Source organism: Castanea sativa, chromosome 12, assembly GCF_040712315.1.
Source record: "Castanea sativa cultivar Marrone di Chiusa Pesio chromosome 12, ASM4071231v1".
Taxonomy (NCBI): Eukaryota; Viridiplantae; Streptophyta; class Magnoliopsida; order Fagales; family Fagaceae; genus Castanea; species Castanea sativa.
The window spans coordinates 485,705-508,490 of NC_134024.1; the positions used below are offsets into that span (position 1 = coordinate 485,705).

Genomic DNA, 22,786 nt, shown 5'->3' on the forward strand with positions numbered 1-22,786 from the left:
AAGAAAGAGAATAAATGATGAGTTTGCAGAAAAATAAACAATTAATTTTTTTTTTTATTTCCTTATAATAGAGGCCAAAAGAAGAGAGTAGATTATAATAATTGTGTGTGAAGAAAAATAAACAATTAAAAAAATTAAATTTTTTTTAATGAAATGTATTGTAAAATAGATAACTATGTTTTGAAAATTGAGTATAAAAAAAAAAAGTAAATTCTTATATTAAAATAGATCGAAATTTTTGCATGAGAAATTTTTCTATTTGATTGTAAAGTTTATACCGACTATGTGATGCACACGACACAAATCTAAATCGAATCTAATCAGATTCAAATATATATATATATATATATATATTTTTTTTTTTTGAGTGACCATTGCACTAAAGATGTGGGGTGATAAATATTTTCTTCAATTGATTCATTTCAAACCGAATGCTTTAAAAATAAGGAAAATATCATTATTTATTTATTTTTAAGCAAAACTTTTTTATATCCAAACAAAATGAGCCAACTCTTTCTACGTGACAATCTTTTTATTCTAACAGAACTTTCAACATTCAACAACAACCTTCACCATGTTATTCTCAGCTTTCAACCCACGGAGCTATCTATAAATTAGAGCCTCTGTCTGTCTTTGCCAAATGAGTAGTTTCACTCTTCCAGGTTAGACTTTTCTCATTTTCAGAACTTGGTTTTAATAATCTTGTCTGAATTAATAATTCCTTTGTTGTTGCTTTTATTGTTGTTGTTGTTGTTTTTTAATGAAAAATCCTTAAAATTAGGATACCCATTAAAGTTTAAGCCTTTCAAATGTCTCTATTTGTGAACCTGATAAAGAAGAGTCTGTTTTTGAAAGGAGATACAGACTCACATCAATGCATTAAGGCTATGATAGAATCTGGGTCTGTACTGCCTTTGCACAACATGAAAAATTGAAGCTTGATGAGAGACATTGAGTCACATTAATGATTAATGTTTGTTTCTACAGAAAATAATTCTTGGATAGACTGTTTGGCAAAACTTTCCTCTGTTTCAGTGAACAATGGTTTATGATGATCTTTACAGGTTGAGATATATACTCATACGCAGCTTTTGTGAGAAGAAAGAGGATTAGAATCAAGGACTGTGTTTTATTCTTGGAAACACTTTGAATTACATGAGCAATTCAAGGAAATTTCAAAGTATGTGATCCATTCTTATTTTGTACTTAACCCAGTTTCCTGTATATATTATGAGGGGGTGTGTGAGGGAACAGTAGCCTCTCCATTCCACTGGAATTGGAGAGAGTTCATTTCATGGTTAGGATTTTTTTGATTTTGATCTAATTGTGTACAGAGTATCATGTTATTTAAAATATTAAACCATTTAAAATGGAGAGGAATCGTCTTTGATGGTTGGAAGATGATTTCATATTTAATGTTGGTATTGGGTATACCTTTGTTATTGCTGTTTTAGGCATGATGTGATATGACAGATATCTAGCATGTTCCATTTGGGAGGTCAGATCAAGGGTCATGCCTATAATGATTTGTTGATGTCCTCCTATATCTGAATTGTTAGATTGCTATGGCAACTCATATTCTGCCTTCTTTTTTTTTTTTTTTTTTTTCCATATTTCTTAGCCAAAATGGAGAATGGTTTCAAACATGAACATGAAACGGAGCCTCCTTCCAGTTTTTCCCAACTCAAGGTATGCTATTATTGTATAGCACAAACATACAAGAGCAAATCAACAATGTTCAGTCAATTATGCATTGAATTAAATGTGCATCTCTGTCCTTACTCAATTTGATGTCTTGGGGTTTCTCAAATCTAAATACAATCCATCTTGTTGACTTGTTTTAACTTGTTCTTTCTCTGCTTAAACACTATTCAGTCAATAAAACTATGATATATTGTAATGTACTAATGTCTATAATCTGTTATCTAAAAAAATTCTTGATTTTTCTGGGAATCATGAATAAATCAACCTTTGAATTCTTTCTTTTATTAAATCTGTTGTTCTTTCTATTATTAGGTTGACCCAGGGAAACCAGCTCCACTGACTTGGCAACGGAAGTTAAATTATCTAGGAAATGTTCCTTCACAGTTTGGATTGACATTACAAGAGAAATTGCATTTGGTATGTCTGTAACTGTAACCATATTTGTACCTTCCAAAATTTTGTGGATGAGACAGTTTCACTTATAAGCTAAAGTTGTGCTTGTGACAATTGTCACAGAACAGATTGAGAACTGAGAAACATACATGTTTTCTTTGGAGAAGTTATCATAAAATTAGTTTTTATAAATTGTAACTCCATTCAAGCCTTTATAGAGTCCTTACGTATGTAGATATCTTTTATGTTTGTAATTCTTTAGGCTTCTTTGTGTTTTTTATACATGAAGTAGCCTCTCTTCAATAAAATTATTCTTACCTATATAAAAAAAAAGGTCCTGACTGTTCTTTCTCAATTATATGCTGAAAGTAGCGTTTGCTACATGCTTTATTCTCCAACTAGATGATGTATTGTGTGGTCAAAACAACATTAGATAAAGTCACATCTTATATCATTAAATTGAAATCCAATTAATAACATAGGGAAGTTAAGTCACTGGATGAGAAGAGTAGATATCAAATTATAATCTTTTTCATTATTGCTATGTGGTTTTGAAGGCTCCTATAGGCATTCGATTATTCCGTCATGCCAAGGAAGAAGCAGCAAAAGGAAGAGTAATATATCTTACCTCAAATGATTTCTTCTTTATGAATTTGGTGATTTTTCCCCCTATTCTCTTACAACGCTTGTCCTTCAATCAGATGGCAATATTTGATTTTTTCAATAAGCGCACCATTGCAGGACATCATGGTGTTTCTTTAGGTGGTATTGGGTATGTGGTCAAATTTTTACAACTGAAAATAGACTTATGCTGATAAGTGATGTTGGACACTGTACATTTTTACATATATAGTGAATCAGAAATTTTATCAGCTATTATTATTTGAAATGAGCTGCAATTATCTAGTAGTTCAAGTATTTATAATAAAAAAATCTAGTAGTTCAAGCATATATGATTACAGCTATTTTGTTTTGTTCTTTCAATATCATTTTTATGTTTGAAAGCATGATTTTAGTGCAGGAAGCATTGGAAGAAGCTACAGGGGCCAGTTTCAACGCTTTCAGCTGTTCCCTAGAATATGTGAAGAAAGCCCCATTTTAGCAAATCAATTCTCTGTGAGTTTGCATCTACTGAAGCCATATCTATCACTTATCCCCTAAACAATGGAAACTATTTCAGGGCACCAGAATGTGTTCACATGTTTTGGGGTGAAAATGAACATCATAAACAAAAGGTTTTCATTTATAGAAGTGCCACTAGTTGCTGAAATATTTCTGTGAGATATATTAATTGGTATGACATAGAAGAATAATTTTTATTTGGAACAGTGAAGTTTGATGGACAAGCTCAGATATGGTGATTAGAAGATCATTTACAGATTTGAATAGATTATCAGGACAGTTTATCCCTTATGTTATCACTATTACTCCAAACAAGATAAGCACAAGTGGATATTAGTAAAAATAGTGAAATGGCGAATGAGAATTGCATAAACTAATCCACCAATCACTGGAAAAGAGGGAATCAATCAGCCAGCAACTATGCATCTATCCATTTGCACTTAGGTTTTATATGTATGTTAACACCATGCTGTTGAATTTTACCATGAACAAACTGTCCTTTTTTCTTTCAAAATTATATTTTTTGGTTGAATGAATAAAAATGCTATAGATTTATCTTTAGTACTTCTTATCAAGCAGTAGTGAATCTCTAGGTTTCCTTTACTCATTTAGGTTTTTGTTTCACGCCCAAATGGTGGAAAATTCTCAAGTGTATTATGCACTGAAAGCCCAAAGGTACCCAAGTAAGTAACGTATTATCCAGGACTTGCGTTTCTCTAATTTTTTTGAAATTAGTACATGCCAACCAAAACCGTGAGTGAGACATCACATTATTGCTTTGTCAATTACTATGTAGAGATGACACTGCTTCTGGTATTGAAACTTGGGATTGGAATTTGAATGGCGAGAAGTGTACATACCATGCTTTGTTTCCAAGGGCTTGGACAACCTATGAGGGTAAATTTTTTGCTCCCACTGGAAACAGTTCAAACTTGTGATATCACTTACAACATTCTGTATTTTGTATTGATTTGTTGAAGCAGGTGAACCTGACCCAGAACTTACAATTGTTTCTCGCCAAATTTCACCTTTTATTCCCCACAATTATAAGGAGAGCAGTTTCCCAGTATCAGTATTTACTTATACGGTACGAAAGAGAATGCAAGAAATTTCATTTATATTAGAATTGATCATGTCGCCACAGTTCTAAGGTAGTGCTTTATGCCTTCTTCAGTTGTCTAATAAAGGAAGGACTTCTGCAGATGTCACCTTGGTCTTTACATGGGCTGTAAGTTAATAATTTCCAGCTGCATATTCCATTGACCCTTTTTTAGGTGCTTTCTTTTAGTAATGATAATCTAGGAGCTGTTTTTCATAGAAATTGAATGGGGAAAAGTTTTTCAATAGTTTAAATAAAAGAAGGCTTAGTTATTAAGCTGACACAATGACATATTTTTATACTACATTAGGTTTCACTCAGAGTTGAATGCATTCCTCAAGTTAAAAATAATTCTTATCAAAATAACATAATGTATGAGATTTTTTTGGGATAATCACAAATTATCATAATGATCTGAGTACTACATTTTGATATTCCAGTCTGAATTCAAGAAACTCGAAAACTATGTAATTTTCCTTCCACTGATTAAGCGTTTATAATTCCTCACTGCATGGTTTCCAACCTAATCATGGGATTCTCAGACTGTACTAGCAATTTTGTGCCATTTTTTTTTATGTGAAACATGGTTAAAATCTGGGGCAAATATGCAAAATTAATCCCTATAGAGTTATCTTACAACATTCCATAGTCTAACTGTGATGTGTGGATTCCTCATCCGGTTATCAGATTGGCATGATTTATAAAAATTTCTGATATCTGAACTTTCTGTGCCTGAATTTTCAGAATTCTGTAGGTGGGAACTCTGGATTTTCTGGTCATCACTTCAACTCAAAGATGGTGTAAGAACAAAATAGTGGACTTTTAGAAATGTCTGATTTTTTAAGTATAAGTAGCTTTCACAGAAAATGAAATTTGTTTTTCTGGCAGAAGAAACTTCCTACTCTAATACACCATATATTATTTATGTGCTATTCTACTTAAATTTTAATTTATCTTAATAATTTAGCAATTTACCGTTACTTAACTCCTACCAGGGCGAAAGATGGAGTGCGTGGAGTACTTTTACACCACAAGTAATTCTCTCCATTAACTCTAGAAGATAGTTTTGATTCTGCATACATCAGTTCAAACATAGATTCTATACGACTGATATTGTGGCTGGATGTCTGATTATCTCTAAAACGAAGTATATAAATTTTCAGGTCTGTAAATGATCAACCTCCAGTTACTTTTGCAATTGCTGCAAAAGAAACAGATGGTGTTCATGTCTCTGAGTGTCCTTGCTTTTTGATTTCTGGTGATTCCCATGGCATCACGGCTAAAGACATGTGGCACGAAATTAAAAAGGTTAGATAACCTTCTCTTTTTTGCATTAACAATCAATGGAGAGGAACTATTTGTTTTAGGATCCTCTGTTTCTTGTTAGCTTGATGTATCCAGACAAAAAAAAAAAAAAAAAAAAAATCTTTTGCGCTCTGCTCATTATCACTCATTGTTTCCATAATGTTTACCAGTATCAATTCCAAGTATTTCGGTCAGATACAAACTTTCAAAGTTTGAGACTATGATCTTAATACATTAGTGTACACAATTTAGGCATTTGAGAGGGTTTAGTCTAGGTTGAATTTGATTTGGATATTGAGAATTAATTACTTGCAAAGTTTTGTTCCAGTAATGTTGCTCCACCACTGTTTCTCTAAACAAGGTTGAATGTTTACATAATAGTGGCTACCTGCAGTCCTATTAAATGTTTTTGCAACTCTTTCATTTCTTTACCTCATCAGAGTTTTTGTTAAGAATAGTATTAGATGAGAAATACATTCATTCCTGTAAGGGCTTCTACTGGGCACATAAGCAGATCAAGGATGGGGTCTTTTGTCATTCCAATAGAGACCAGGAGGGGACTTTGTAATAACATCATTTTTCCTTCAATTTGAAATGAGAAAGGAATGCTTCACCTTGATGTGATTTTTGTGAATTGCAACCTTGAAAACCAAATAATGCACATGCTATAGAGATACGCATAATATAAAGGAGCAAGAATTTCTATTAATACAAATCTATTGTAGGGTTAAAATCCAATTCAGCACAATCATAATATTTTTATCCTCCAACATCTTGATGCCTTTACTTTTATTCTTATAGCGTGGGTCATTTGATCACCTTGACCACGTTGAAACTCCAATGCCTTCAAAACCAGGATCATCTATTGGAGCAGCCATTGCAGCCTCTGTGACAATACCTTCTGATTCCATCCGTACTGTCACGTTTTCATTGTCATGGGACTGCCCAGAATTGAGGTTTAGTCAAAAGACTTACCACAGGTAGGTTATCCCAGCCCTTAAAACACTTGTGTGGAAACCTAGTCCTTAAAGTATACTAATCTTTTTAACAAAATATTTTAATACCAGGCGCTACACCCAATTTTATGGCGCTCATGGGGATGCTGCAGCAAGTATTGCACACGATGCTATTCTTGGTATGTCTATACAGCTTCATTAATTTCCTAAGTATATAGTATTTTAACATACATATGTATTCTCTAGGAAAAAATTTACCTTTCTGTTGATGTAACTTGAGTTCATGAACTAGTAAATTATTTGCTGATATTATCAAGAATGACCTTTAATTATGAAAATAACCCTTAAAATTCAAGATGTATTAATTTTCCTTTTGTAGGAACATTCTCTAACCAACAAAATACCTCTTCTCTGGAAATGCCTGATATTATTTTGGAATCATCTGGCCATTTTTTTTATATTACCCTTGTTTCTTATCAATTTTCTACACAAAGAGAACATGTTAAATTCTTCAAATCTTTGTTATTCATATAGAATTACCATTTGCAGTTTCAACCAAGAAAAAAATGACAATGGTAGTGTACTTTGACAGTGAAAGGAACACATTTGATTGAATATGTTTGTTCTTCTTTGTAATTAGAGCATGCCCATTGGGAATCCCAAATTGAAGCATGGCAAAGACCAATTCTTGACGACAAAAGGCTTCCTGAATGGTGAGATTAAATGAAACTTGTGCTGGAGAAAGAATACAAAATCTGTGCTTTTTTGACCAATTCTGATTGGTTAGAGTTTCATCCTCAGGTACCCAATCACTCTCTTCAATGAGCTCTATTATCTCAATACAGGGGGAACAATATGGACAGGTACTTATGGAACTCAAAATCTATTCAGAATGTGCTTCAATCTTTTTATTCTTTTTATTGAAGGCCATATTTTTCTTTCTGCAGATGGATTACCTCCAACACAGAATTTAGGAACCATTGGTGAGAGGAAGTTTTGCCTTGATAGACCCAAATCAAATTGTACAAATACAGTTGATATGTCCCATCAAAATGACACTGCTGTTGATATCCTCGAAAGGATGGCATCCAAACTCGAGCAATGTCATACTCCAGTAGCATCAAATTCAGCCTTTGGAACCTATTTGCTCCTAGATGGAGAGGAAAATGTTGGCCAGTTTCTTTATCTTGAGGGAACAGAATACCTCATGTATAACACTTATGATGTCCACTTCTACTCGTCTTTTGCACTACTCATGTTATTCCCAAAACTTGAACTTAGCATCCAGAGAGACTTTGCAGCAGCAGTAATGATGCATGATCCTGAAAGGATGAAAATTATGAGTGATGGAATGTGGGTTCCAAGAAAGGTTCTTGGTTCTGTACCCCATGATATTGGGCTCAATGACCCTTGGTTCGAAATAAATGCTTATAACTTGTTTAATTCATCTAGGTGGAAAGACTTGAATTCTAAGTTTGTTCTCCAAGTTTACAGGGATATGGTAGCTACGGGTGATAAAAATTTTGCACAAGCTGTCTGGCCCTCGGTCTTTGTAGCAATGGCTTATATGGATCAGTTTGATAAAGATAGAGATGGGATGATTGAGAATGAGGGATTCCCTGATCAGACTTATGATGCGTGGTCCGTTAAGGGTGTGAGTGCATATAGTGGTGGGCTTTGGGTGGCAGCCCTCCAGGCTGCTTCAGCCATGGCATATGAAGTAGGTGATAAGGCATCTGCGAATCACTTTTGGGTTAAGTATCAAAAGGCAAAAGCTGTATATGACACGTTATGGAACGGTTCTTACTTCAATTATGACAATAGTGGTGGTAGTTCAAGTGCATCTATCCAGGCTGATCAATTAGCTGGACAATGGTGAGTACAAAGTACTCATTCTTTATGTTATATTTAAAGTAGACATTCAAAAGCACAGAGAACAAACGTCATATTGGTGATTATATGAGATGTGTGAGCTGTTGAATTGGCTATATCAGTGGTTTCATCCATAATCCATCCAAGTATCACCATGTAGCACTAGGAAGGCAGTGTATCCACTATCCAGTGCCTTTTACAAAACACATGGGATTGGTAACAAGAAAATAGTTTCCCATATTTTAGTAAGTCATGTCCTAAATTAAACCATGGGACTTTAGTTTACTGTCCTTAAAATATAATGTGTCCTTCACATGGTCCTTCTCGCTGCTCCTCTTCACTGCATCTTACACACCCTAACTCGTTATTCCTAATGTATCACTAGTGGTTCATCTAAATCTTCCTAGTCACTTATTTCTATATTGCTTTCATATTTCTATCCTAAGTTCCTATCATTTTTTTTAATCAACTGATATGCTCACCTTGCTTTGGTGGTTCTGAATTTTTATGTTTGCTCATATTCTGTTAAATAAATCATGGCTGATCTTCCACTGGCCTCTTGTTCTGATGTTATCTACTTTATGAAGATATTTTGAGGTTTGAACCCTAGACTGTTGGCTTCAAGAAAGACCACACGGTGTACAGATCATTTTTAACAGATTGACCAAAAACTTCATAGCTTCTTTTATTTAAAAATTGAATTTGGTGGGAGTCATTCTTTGGTGTTATAAGAAAGTATGTTCAGGAATAACTTTTTCCATTTCTTGTTATGTGAACTTTTCAGTGACATACCTTCCTACCTATCATAACAAACTTGTTACACTGTTTCATCTTATGCATGAACCGAAGGGGCTAGTGTTTTTACAAGAAATCTCCAGCCAATCTTCTTGTAAAAGATCTATTTTTGAAATAGCATGGGCTCTTGTATTTCATCATCAAAACCAACAGGGCAGAAAGATAGCAGTATCCCTAAGATGTTATTGAGTATTGACTTTCTTATAAAATTATTGCATATATATGATCAAATTCAAAGATCACTATAACTATATAATTTCTTCATCAGAAAGCAAACATATTTTGATGTATAAATTTATTGTGATTTCAACTTCTTGGAAATTTGGTATGGACTCATTATACATAACATTATAGGTTCACTTCAGCATGTGGTCTTTCTCCAATTGTTGACGAAGGCAAGAGAAGGACTGCACTTGAAAAGATTTATAATTACAATGTCTTAAAGGTGAAGGGAGGAATGCGTGGAGCAATTAATGGGATGCTGCCAAATGGAAAAGTTGATTTGTCTGCAATGCAATCAAGAGAAATTTGGTCTGGAGTTACATATTCTCTTGCTGCTACAATGATTCAAGAGGACATGCTGGAAATGGCATTTCAGACTGCTGTTGGTGTCTATGAAACAGCCTGGTCCCAAGAAGGTCTTGGGTAAGTAAAGTTTTCCTATTGAGCATCTTTCTGCATAAAAGTCAAGTATTTATCCTTGCTAGTCTGCTACTCCACTAGACAGTCTTTCAACTAGGATTACAATTTATACATAGCAATAGTGATTTTTTGGAAATTTACCAGCATACTCTCCTTCACTACATTAGACTTATTATTACTCTATTTTCCAAATATTTTTTACTTATTTTTCTATATGTCCATGGTGATTCCCACATTGACATACTATAATCTTAACTCAAGGCGTCACGCTACCATTTACCACTGCAGAAAGCTAGTTCTTATTTTCTAAGCTTACCCTCAATCTATCTCGACGCTGCATCTGCATAGTCATATACATCTTATTTTGACCCCCACTTTCCAGTTCACTTACATTCTAGTTCTTGTTACAGTTATTCTTTTCAAACACCAGAAGGCTGGAACAACAACGACCAGTACAGAGCTCTTTCTTACATGCGGCCATTGGCCATATGGTCAATGCAGTGGGCCTTGTCAGAGCCGAAGCTCAGTAAAACGGAGTTCAGACATGAAGCAAGCCAGGGCCATAGTCACCATGCAGGGTTTGAGAAAGTCGCACGCCTTCTAAAGTTGCCAAAGGAGGAATCTGCTAAAAGTTTGCTACAAGTTATTCATGAGTACACCTGCAAGAGATTGTGATTCTATCGGCAAATAATTTTTCCTCATGATATTGTAATTTAATTAAAGGGTGTAGAAGTACAAGCCTGGTTGAGTTGTAATCATCTAATATGTAACTGCATTTTTGGACTTTCATATTCAAATGCAATTTTACATAACAAATTATTTACCTGTTATTAGTGACCAAACATATAACAACTTTTCTATTCTAATAAGATCCATTCATTAAAAGTTACTAAATTTTATACTGGCTGTCAACTTATTGGAACCTTCATCCTTTGTCTGGGTTTGGGTCTTTGGGACTAGCAGAAAAAAGAAAAAAAAAAAAGACACTAGGCACAAATTTAAACGGAGTTAGTGATCATAAGACACTTATTAAATTTTACGTTGACCGTCAACCTACCGCAACCCTTCTCCTTTATTCGAGCTTGAAACTGGCTATGGACTAAATATATGGCATTAAGCATAAACATTGGCAGAGTTGCCATTCATTAGTGATCAAATATACTAAATAGAAACAATTGACCCATAAATATAGCCTCAATACAAAGGAGAATGGTATTTAGTAGAAAACCCTCCAAATAAAATAAAAAGAAGACTTCAAATAAACAAATAAAGAGCCAAAGGTCAAATAAATTCTTTTCAAATTCTTACTATTAGTTACATTTTCCTCATTCATTCTCTTATGTAGTTATAATATTTTGTCTTCCAACTTTTTCGCCTCCAAAAAGTCAAATAATTTTTTTTTTCTTTTATAAAAATTACATTTTGTACCTATAATTTAGGAATATAACAAATTAATCAATTTAGTTTCAAAAATAGTAAATTGATAAACTTAAAAAAAAAAAAAAAATTATTGGAACAACAAAGTCATCATAACAATTTAAAAAATTAAAAATCCCCAAAACGACGACGCTTCCGTTGAAAAATAAACTGATAAAACGAATATAATAAAATGTTCAGTTAAGAGCTTTCACCGGAGAAGAAAGAAGAAAGAAGAAGAAGAAGAAGAAAATGCAGGACGACTCGGCCGAGTCGAGCCCCGAGTTCCGAGTGGGCCAGCGAATCCACTCAGCGAACGATCCAAGAAGAATCGGAACGGTGAAGTACGTTGGGCCCATCGAGGTTCACGCTGGCGAGTGGGTCGGCGTGGACTGGGACACTGGAGAAGCCAAGCACGATGGATCCGTCAACGGGATCCGATACTTTCAGGCCGGGTCGGATCGGTCCGGGTCGTTTGTTCGGGCCAAAGTGATTAGCCCGGGAATTTCAGTGATAAGAGCTCTGGAGCTCAGGTACCGAACCGATTCCACGAAAGAAGAGGAAGGTATATAGTGTGTGTGTGTGTGTGTGTGTGTTGTTATGTGTTTAAACGCATTGTTGTTTTTTGGTCTTAGTTTGTGTTTGGTTGCTGAGAAAATAGTAATGTAGTGCTTGAAATTCTGATTTTGGAATGTTAAGTTATTGATTTTACAAGTGTATGAAGTGGATTCTTGGTTTGAGTTGTTAGATGTGTGCAAATGCATTATTATTGTCTCGGTTTGTGTTTGATTGCTGACAATGTAGTGGAAAAGAAAGGAAAATGGAGAGCTTGAAATTGATTTTTTTTTTTTTTTGTCTTGGTTTGTGTTTGGTTGCTGAGAAAATGGTAGACAAGAAAGGAAAATGAGAGGGAAATTAGATTTCTTTTTTGGTTTCCAGAAATGCAAGTTACGGTCTTTACAGTGTTTGAAGTGATTTTTTAAGTATTTTGATATGTCTAAAGGCCGTATTATTGTATCGGTTTGTGTTTGGTTGCTAAGAAAATAGTGGAAAAATAAAAGGAAAATGGAGAACTTGAAATTGATTTGTGTGTGTGTGTGCGCGCGCGCGTTTGTTGTTTTGGAATGTTAATTTATCATTTTTAGAGTGTATGAAGTGGATGCTTGGTTTAAGTTGGTTGAAATCTCTTAATGCATTATTATTGTCTCAGCTTGTGTTTGAGAAAGTTGTGGAAAAGGAAAGGGAAATGGATTTCATTTTTGGTTTCAGAAAATGATAGCTGTGGTCTTTACAGTGTATGATGTGAATTTTAAGGGGTTTGGTATCTTTAAATTCTGTGTTATTGTCTTGGTTTGTGTTTCATTGCTAAGAAAATAGTGGAAAGAAAAGGAAAATGAAGAGCTCGAAAGTGATTTTGTGTGTGTTTTGGAATGTTAAGTTCTTGTTTTATGAGTGTATGAAGTGAATTTCTGGTTTAAGTTAGTCGATATATCTGAATGCATTATTGTTTTCTAGGTTTGTGTTTGGTTGCTGAGGAAGTAGTGAAAAAGAGAGGAAAATGAGAGGGAAATTGATTTAATTTTTGGTTTCGAAAAATGAAAGTTATGGTCTTTACAGTGTATGAAGTGAATTATCAAGTTGATCGATATCTTTAAATGCTTTATTATTGGTTCGGTTTGTGTTTGGGTGCTGAGAAAATAGTGGAAAAAGAAAAGGGAAAATGGAGTGCTTGTGTTTTGTGTGTTTGTTTTGGAATGTTGAGTTCATTGGAAGTTTGGTTTAAGTTAGTTGATATCTTTAAATGCATTATTATTTTATCGGCTTGTGTACAGTTGTTGAGAAAGTAGTGGAGAGGGAAAGAAAAATGAGAGGGAAATTGATTTCGTTTTTGGTTTGAAAAAATAGAAGTTATGGTCTTTACAGCGTATGAAGTGAATTATTAAGTTGTTTGATATATCTTTAAATGCAGTATTATTGTCTTGGTTTGTGTTGGTTGCTAAGAAAATAGTGGGAAAAGAAAAAGGAAAATGGAGAGCTTGAATTTGATTTTGGGTGCGTGTTTTGGGATGTTAAGTTATTGTTTTTACAGTGTATAAAGTTGATGTTTGGTTTAAGCTGGTCGATATATCTAAATGCATTATAATTGTATAAAAAAAATCTAAATGCATTATTGTTTTATTGGTTGGTGTTTGGTTGCTGAGAAATTTGTGGAAAAGAAAGGAAATTGATTTCATTTTTTGGTTTCAAAAATGCAAGTTACGGTTCTTATAGTGTTTGAAGTGAATTCTTGGTTTAAAGTTGTTGTGATCTCCAAACACATTATTATTGTCTTGGTTTCGATTAGGTTGCTGTCTTGCTGAGAAAAAAATATTGAAAAAGAAAAGGAAGAGTTTTTTGTGTTTGTTTAGTAAGGTTAAGCTTTTTTTTTTTTTTTTTTTTTTTTTTTACATTGAATGAAGTGGATTCTTAGTTTAAGTTAGATGTATCTAATGGATTATATTCTTGGTTTCTGTTTGGTTGCTGAGAAAATAGTGGACATGAGAGGAAAATCAGAGGAAATTGATTTCATTTTTGGTATAAAAAATGCAAGTTACAATCTTTACAGTGTATGAAGTGAATTCTTAGCTCTAAATCTATTCTTATTGTATTGGTTTCTGTTTGGTTGCTAAGAAACTAGTGGTAAAGAAAGGAAGGAAGAGAAGTTAGTTGATTTCAGTTTTGGTTTCAAATGCAAGTTATGCTACAGTGTATGAAGTTGTTAAATCGTATGGCATTGCTAAAATTTTGAGCTTAAGTGAGTTTAAGTTATTTCTAGTTTTGGATCTATACACTATGCTCTTTTTTTTTTTTTTGGCAAAGTATTTTATCAATTCTTTTTCTCATATCAGATTTATGTTTCCGACCTGATTCAGATTTATAATCATGGGACATTTAGAAAAATTGCAATGTGAAGTATTTGGTGAAAGTTTAAAGACATGATAAGCTTATGATTTGTTGGATATAAGTAACATTTAGAAAACTTTGGAAATTCTGTTTTGAATATGTGTTGATTGTTGTGTTGCAGATGAAATGTATGTATTTTCAGCTAGCAATAAGCGTGTATCAGTTCAACTGGTTGGTAAAGATAAAATTCAAGACAAGCTAAGTCGATTTGAGGAGTTAACTGGTGCATCACTATCTTATTTGGGTGTTAGTACTCCTGGAGACCCTGGTCAAATTGGTACTGCTGTGCCAAGTAAGTTGGTTTTATTTTCCTTTCCCTGAGATTTGTGTTCCCTGGATACCTAGGTTTGCCTTTATGCAATTGTTTTTAAATCTGGGCAGCTTATATAGCTGATTAGCAGTTTACCACATTACCAAAATTTAGCTTGACCAGAAAGCAATCAGAGCTTCTTGTCTTTAATAGAGAAATTGGTCAAGATTGTTTTTCCTTGATATATTTGATTTTTCTTTCCTTATTGAGGCCAAAAATAAAAATAAAAATATTTAAATGAAAATGGCTTTGGTCAGAATCAAATTATTAGATGACTAGATTGAGGTAACTTCCTATGCTTGAGCATATTTATACTAAATTGGTCTATCTGACTTTTGAGGTTCAGATTCCCTAAGTTCAGGTCACATACTGCAACCAATATCCATGATCATAGTTATACTCTTTTGAGTCTTTGTTTCGGAGGTTTTCCACTAGCTGCCTCGTGTTGATCCTTGAATCCCCTTCCCATGCTTGCTATATGAACTTAGCTCTTCGTTTTATTTTTATTTTTGGTGAGGATTTTATAAGCTAGATCAAGTTACTATTCATTTCCTTAAAAATGCGTGTGAGCATGTGCTTGAGCATCCATGTATGCACAGGAATAGTCCTTGTGATTTGCACATCTTTAGGACATTAAAAAGAAAGGCTAAATTCACAATAAACAATTTTACGTATTTATATTTTTTATTGTTTCTCCTCTACTAATAGGCCTTAAAACCAATCAGTCTACAATAAATCTACATTGTGGATTCGACCTTTTTGTTTCTGTTACTATAAATTTTTACATCCAGGTAATTCCGGTACTGTTATTAATTTATAATGCTCTTATCTCAGATCTAAAGGAGCTTGACTTGACCGGAAATTTACTATCAGAATGGAAGGTACATTTTTTAAAACACTGATCAATTGCCCCTTTTTGTCCACCAAAGGCTAAATTTGAGTGGAGTAGAGCTTTCTAGATTAAACAATTTGTCATTGCACATTGCATTTATGTTACCAAGTTATTTGTATACTTATTACTACATTCTGATTGTTTCTAATTCTTCCTTGTAATTTACTATTATTAAGTGCTACTTGATTTCAGTTCTGGACCTCATGTGGATTCTTATTTTCTTGCAGGATGTTAGCACCATCTGTGAGCAGTTACCAGCTCTTGCAGCCCTCAACTTATCTAACAATTTAATGTCTTTAGATATTTGTGGGCTGGCACAGCTAAAAAGCATCCGTATTTTGGTCTTAAACGATACTGGCATAAAGTGGACACAGGTGCCTTGATTTTTTCTCCTTTTCTTGTCACATAAAAATGCTTGTTGATGTTGATGGTCCTCCCTTTTTTGGGGAGCTCCTCTGTCAATGTTGGGGTCTCATGTTCCATAGCCTTGTGGTCTAGCTTTGCTGCATTTACCTCTGGGGACTGGCCATGAGACATACAATTCTTTTTAAAATGTTGTTTTCAAAAACTTATATAAGGAGAAGTACTCCTTTCTTCCCTCAATGTGATATATGTTGTTTTATTGTCTATGGCAGATTGAAAAACTTAAACATTCACTCCCAGCAATTGAAGAACTACATCTAATGGGGAATAATATCAGCACAATAGAGGTACATTATGTTCCCTTTTATGATGCTGTTGAATTTGTTCAAATTGTAATCTTAAATGAAGTTACTAGGTCATATTTTGGATATTATTAAAGAAAATGTACTTATCATTCTTTTTTTTATAAACTTTTTTGTTGTGGGTTATGGTGTTGTGTTATGGATATACTCATATACTGTGGAATGGTCCTCTAATCTTTGTATCTTTATATGCTTTTACCTATATAAAGAAAATAATTTTTTAGACACTACAACCCTGTTTTTATTTCCGTTTTGCTTTGCAGCCTACATCATCCTCTGTAGTCCAGGGATTTGATTCTCTGCGGCTTCTGAATTTGGAAGATAATTGTATAGCTGAGTGGGATGAAATCTTAAAGCTTTCTCAGATAAGAGGGTAAAGTGAAGTTTGTATTCTTCTGTTGGTACTTTTTACCATCTAAATTTCTCTCAATTCAACATCTAATCTTCTGTTGAGCTACCAAGTTTTCTTGAGGACTGTTGCAATGTTGTTTCAGCTTGGAGCAGCTTCATTTGAACAAGAACAATTTGAACCGCATCTACTATCCTCATAACACTAGAATACATGAATTTCTTGGTGGTAATGAATCACAGAAAGAAAGAAAGCTATTCACAAATTTGCGTTGTCTTCTTCTGGGTAAATATATGTAACTAGTAAACACCTGACTTTATTTGACTCTCTTATAAGCGTTCTTGATTTGTTGGCTTACACATTGCATGCTTCAGGAGGTAACAATATCGAGGATCTTGCCTCTGTTGACGTGTTAAATTCATTTCCTAAATTGGTGGTAAGATTTTGTTATGATAATCATCTGTTATGCCATTAAACATGTTCAATATCTGATTAGGTACATTTGACATGCTGTTCAGACTCCTTTTTTCTAGGTACCCAGAAAATAGCTTACATTTATATTACACTCCTTTATCAAGGACAAATAGAATCAATTTATATGTAGATAGTTTTCCTTTCGTAATTCTTTAGGCCACTTCATGATTATTTTCACAAGGTAGTCTCCTATCAATATATTTATTTTTACCTATAAAAAAAGAAAAGAAAGGACAAATAGGAAATCTTAGGACTGGCTCATTTGTCAATTAGGTAGCATACGATGATCTTTTTAATTCTTTCTCTTGACTGACTCTTGACTTGCAAGGCTGGGTCCTTTTTTTCTCCCTATAAATTGTTCCAGCTGGATTAGTTGTGCTTACTGCATCATTCTGGTTACACAATAACCTCGAGCCAATTCAAGAAGAATCTCTCAGATAGCATTTTCTTGAAGAAGCTACTAGATAGAATTCAGAACCTAGACATTTATTTATAAGCTTTCTAGACCCTCATGCATGGAGTATAGTTCAAGCTTCAGTTTTATTTTGTTTTATACAAGTAAGCCAAGAGCCTTGTGGCTTAATTGGTTGGCACTTCTTGGTGTTACTAACGGAGACATCCAAGGTTCAAATCCCCCCTCTCCATTGTAGTTATCAATATATATATATATATATATATATATATATATATATATATATATTATAAGTTATGTTGGTGGGCATACATGAACTTGATGGCATATTCCATCTCTTGTTTGTAACTGAAAACTAGGCCTCTTCTGCCAATTAGGAGGACTAAATAGTTTGCTACAGTTGAACTATATGATATTGATTATAATGAACTCCAAAATACTTTAAAGTCTCAATGGTTTACTACAAAATCTTAAATGATTCTCTTTTTCCCCTCTGTGCTTGAGCAAACTCCTTTCTGATCACTACCGTTCTATTATATATAAATATATTTTTTCTTTTTTCTTTTTTTGGGTTACATTCAAAGGATATCAGGCTTTCCGAGAATCCAGTAGCTGATCCTGGAAGAGGGGGTATTCCAAGATTTGTTTTGATTGCACGTTTAGCTAAAGTTGAAGTACTAAATGGGAGTGAGGTAAACTTTTGAAGTTCTATGCAGTCAACATTGCTTTCTTTACGAAGTTTATCTAATGTACTCTTTTCTAATTTACTTTTCAGGTAAGCCCTCGTGAAAGGAAAGACTCTGAGATTCGGTATGTTTTTCCTAGCCAATCGTTCAGTTTACCTTTTCTGCACTAAAGGCATGCATTTATATAGACAATTATCCTCACCTTTACTCTCTTTCATATTTATAACAAGTGATATTCTTTTATGTGTTCTAGTTTTTTGATCTTTTGATGGTTTACTGTTTTATTTTAATAAATATTAAGCATTCTTCTAATTATAATATAAAGAGAGCCTGTTTGAGTGGATAAATATGGCAGGGATGTTTTATTTTACTGCTGTACGTTTAACGTTTAAATTTTATGGTCTTTAAAAAAAAAAAAAAATCCTTGCTATGTATTGATTTTGAGAAATCTTTTGAATACCATAATTTCTTTTCAGTTTAACAGGGTTATCTATTTATATGGCATTATGTGCTCTATATGATGTTTAGCAAAGAAAATACATATGATTCATGGTTCCCAAAATTTCATACATTAGTGGTTTCTGATGGGAGTGATGGAGAGAAACTAGGCTTTGATGGTATGGTAAGGTGTATTGTAGATTATTTTGACAAGATAATTTACTCATGATCTCTTTCGCAGGTATGTTCGTTTAGTTATGTCCAAGTTGCATGATCCTCAAGAAATCAAACAAGTGCATCCCAGGTAAATTTACTCCAGTCAAGTGTTTGCCCAATTAACCTTTACAGGGTTTTGATATTGAGCAGGGTTGTAAATAAGTATGGAATACCTAAATATTTTTTGTGTCCTAAGATATGCATGTTGTTTACTGAACTTTTCTGAACATTTTGATGTAAAGGTATTAGCGTTAGGTTTATCTACAATAAAAAACCATTCTGTTACAAGTCTAACTAACTGTTTAGTGTTCCTCCTTGAAACACAAATAACTAAACAAAGTAATTCAGATGGTTTAGGAAAAGTTCAGACTCTGTTACCATGTCTTATTCCAAGGATAGCAACTATGGGTAGATTTAATAGAATAGAACGCCAATCTTGACGTAAATTCCAGGGATCTGTCACCTTATGGACTATTATTTCCTAATATGATTTCACATGGGCTTACAAAAAATTGATTTTGTTTCGGCATTGTAAACTTTCATGATATGGACTTCTCGCTCTAAAATTACAGGTTTGCTGAGCTTAAAAATTTTCATGGAATTGAGGATGAAAGGCCATCCGTTGGAGGAGCAAGCCTACAAAAAATGGCTTCAGGACTATTGTGTATGGATCCAACATTCTGATATGAGTTCCTCTTTTGCTCTTACAATATCTATAATCATTTGGTCTATACATATTCATGTAGCTATCACTTTGAAATGTGTGGGAGCAACTATGGGCGAGAAGCCTCCATTGACTAAGAAATTACCAGCAACCACCACGGTTAAATTCCAACCTTTATCTGAATTGTGTCTGGTTGGATGAATTTTAGGATTTTACATTAAAATGATTTCATTTACTTTAGGTTGGTAAGCTAAAGAGTCTATCTGAAAGCTTTTTCAAGTTGAAGTCTATCAAGCCTAAATTGTTTCTTCAAGAAGAGGTTTGTCCCTTCCGTCTTTTGCTTTTTGAAATTCATTGATAATAACTCTACACCATATATTGAGAAGTTACATTTTGGATTTGGATTCTTATTCAACTCAATATATATATAAAAGCAGAGACCTCATATGGTAGTGTATGAGGTCTTGCCAAGTGGCGCTCTAACTTTGCATTTAGCTTTTTTTTACCTATTTTATTAAGTTTTTCTATATTAATATGTGTTGTAATGATCCCAAGCATTTTCACTTTTTAGTTTTCTATTAGGTTTTAAACCACATCCTTATAGAATTTAATCTTTAATAAAAATATGTAAAAACATGTTTAATTACCGTTTTAGTCTTTAACACTTGTACTATGTATCAAAATGGTTTTTAACATCTTAAACGTGTCAATTTGTTTCTAAACTTTTGGTATTGTGTCAAAATAATCCTTATTATTAAGCGGTACATGAAAAGAATTGATGTATCTAAGATTAATAACAAAATAATATTTTTAAGCTATCTAAGCTATCCTTTGAATTATCACGTGTCTAAAATTAGAAAATAAAATAAAATATTTGAAAATATATTAATTGCATCTCCATAAGTAAATGAGATGTCATTTTATTGGAAGAAATTGAAAATTTCTTTTCTTTTCTTTTCCTTTGCTTTCTTGGCAACCAAATGAGGTCTAAGTCTTGACTTTTTAGTTAAAGTTCTCATGAATATCATCTGAAAAACATACTATTTACCTAATTTTAAAATGAAAATTAAAAAAAAAACAAAACAAAAGCCAAATGTCAATTTTTTACATTATCTTTTTTTAAGAAGTAAGAGTTATTACCAATTATATTATAAAAATCTTGTAAACTAACATGGTAATGGATATAATTAGTGTCATGTCAACAAGGTAAGAAATCAATTTCCTAATTATTTTTCTATTTTGTGTTTAAAAATTGATACATTCATTTAATAAAAGTAGTGTGTAACCCTGTGTATATGCACATGTAAATTTTAAAACAATCACAATTATATATATATATATATATATATATATATATATATATATATATATATATATATGATTTAGAATCTAATTGGATTTAGACTATTCGGTTTTTGTACGAAATAATTCACTTGCTACAAAAATTAAAATATTAGAAGGGATACATGGCGTAAAATTGAACTCCAATTAAAATTCAATTTAGAATCTAATTGAATTTAGACTCTTTGATTTTTGCATCTAATAATTCACTTGACACACAAATTTAAAAATTAGATGAGACATGTGGCCAAAATTAGACTCCAATTTAGAATTTAATTAAATTTTCTCTCAATTTTGACTATATATATGTGTGTGTGTGTGTGTGTGTGTGTGTGTGTGTGTATAGCAACCTACCATCAATCTAATTAAAATTTCATGTTGTTCACTGCCTCCTGTGCTTCAAAAGCATAAGAACCAAGAGAATTTTGTACATCAGCAACTAATGTCTCTTGCTAATAAGTTGTGTTCCTGAATTTTCAGGGTTCTCCTTTACCGATATTGCTTGACGATGAAATGGAATCTTTGATGGACCTTGGAATTGGGAATGGGTCAACCATTCTTATTGATGAAGAGAGTTGACAAAGATGTAATGTCGCACAATTAATATACTTATAAAGAGAATATTACTTTCTGTGATTTTCTGCAATTTCTCCACTTGTTGATGCATGTAATGCATACTATGGTTTGCTCTAAAATTTTTGTTTATACTTTGATAGTTGTTCTGTGCAGAAAGTCTGCATAACCAGACAGAACATGTCTCTGTAAAAGCTGGTATCATGATGTTCTATTTGAATGTCAGAATTGTGCTGAAAGTCTGCACATCAATAAATAGATGCGGGTTGAATTTACTAACATGAAGCAGCTTACTCAAAAACTTGCTTATGCTGGAGATCAGCATGGTCAACCAATCAATTAGTTTCTCTTTAAATATGGATACATCCACCATTTTGAACTAAGAATCTGAGGATCCAGTATAAATCATTGTTATCAATTTGTAACAAGAAGATATCCCTTGGCAAACAGCACATAGTTCAATTGCATTATTTATGGTAATACTAATTTTCATAGAAAATCCTATTATCAATTTACCATCCGTCCTATCTCTAACTACATTTCCTGCTCCAGCCCATCCCAGATTTCCTAAAACACTTTACGTCCCATCAAATTTTAAGTTTAATGAAAATATCAGGAGGAACCCAGCATATATATTGGCTGATCTGAAGGATAGGGCCCAATTAATACAATCCCTCAGGGACACAATTTATCGACAGAAAATAAAGGCATTTCTAGCAAGCCATTTATGCCAGCCTGAAAAACTATTAGACCATTCCACTTGGCGTAGTTTAGATCATGCGCCCAACAACAATCCCAGAGCAGAACGGGAACAGAATTGATCATGGCTACTACTAGAATGAGCAAAAACAAGACTGAAGGTTGGAAGAAACAAACAAATTAATTTATATTTGTCAGTGAAGTTAAAGTCAGCTAAAACACACACACACACTATACAAGAAAAAAAAAAATTTAAACCAAAGATGCTTAAACTTAAAAGCAATCAAGAAATAAAGTATATAAAAAAAAACCTATAAAAACAAAAGAAGATAGTTGGTGGCATAGAGTTATATGGTCATACTTACATGCTAATTGTTGGCCAAGTACATCTGTTCAGGCTTCATCAAAGCATAAAAAAACTAATGCATAGTAGCAGTAGATTTTGAGAATTGTGAAAATTGAATAGTGATGGTACACGTACAAACTACAGAGTGTAAATCTGCAGGCAGGGCGCATGGAACAATACTTTTTTTTGGATTTTTAAAGGTTTTTTTAAGGGTTTTTTTTAAAATATATTTAAATTACCATATTATCACACATTTAAATAATAAAAAAATTAATAAAGTGAATCTATTAATGTAATTTTACATAATTCACAAATCCGACTGGGTTAATAAATTCCAATTGAGTCACACGGGTTGCTTAAAACTCACCGGGGTGTACCGGTTTTGACCAGGTCACATACTTTTCCAATCCAATT

General features: G+C 33.2%; 2 protein-coding genes across 4 annotated transcripts; both read left to right on the forward strand.

Annotated features, from left to right (window-relative positions):
* The first annotated feature begins 528 nt into the window (after positions 1–528).
* Positions 529–10,718, forward strand: LOC142619778 (uncharacterized). 2 transcript variants are annotated; one of them, XM_075793058.1, is made up of 21 exons: positions 529–662; positions 1,065–1,180; positions 1,622–1,689; positions 2,017–2,121; positions 2,655–2,711; positions 2,799–2,869; positions 3,114–3,213; positions 3,832–3,902; positions 4,016–4,116; positions 4,203–4,306; positions 4,394–4,447; positions 5,063–5,118; positions 5,314–5,352; positions 5,482–5,626; positions 6,425–6,603; positions 6,691–6,758; positions 7,220–7,292; positions 7,381–7,442; positions 7,527–8,454; positions 9,601–9,891; positions 10,299–10,718. In XM_075793058.1, the coding sequence occupies exons 2-21, from the start codon at positions 1,156–1,158 to the stop codon at positions 10,561–10,563; spliced, it is 2,862 nt and encodes a 953-aa protein (XP_075649173.1). In that variant the 5' UTR covers positions 529–662; positions 1,065–1,155; the 3' UTR covers positions 10,564–10,718. The 2 variants fall into 2 exon arrangements, with proteins under 2 accessions (XP_075649173.1, XP_075649172.1); XM_075793057.1 differs by having other exon boundaries at positions 2,655–2,869.
* Positions 10,719–11,462: 744 nt separating this feature from the next.
* LOC142618964 (tubulin-folding cofactor E-like) lies at positions 11,463–21,582 on the forward strand. 2 transcript variants are annotated; one of them, XM_075792034.1, is made up of 16 exons: positions 11,463–11,869; positions 14,369–14,539; positions 15,392–15,438; positions 15,677–15,823; positions 16,085–16,159; positions 16,438–16,547; positions 16,669–16,808; positions 16,898–16,959; positions 17,994–18,101; positions 18,185–18,219; positions 18,775–18,837; positions 19,322–19,413; positions 19,496–19,572; positions 19,655–19,732; positions 21,235–21,340; positions 21,471–21,582. In XM_075792034.1, exons 1-15 carry the CDS (start codon positions 11,557–11,559, stop codon positions 21,331–21,333), a joined length of 1,617 nt encoding a protein of 538 aa, XP_075648149.1. In that variant the 5' UTR covers positions 11,463–11,556; the 3' UTR covers positions 21,334–21,340; positions 21,471–21,582. The 2 variants fall into 2 exon arrangements, with proteins under 2 accessions (XP_075648149.1, XP_075648148.1); XM_075792033.1 differs by lacking the exon at positions 21,471–21,582 and having other exon boundaries at positions 21,235–21,461.
* The last annotated feature ends 1,204 nt before the right edge of the window (positions 21,583–22,786 follow it).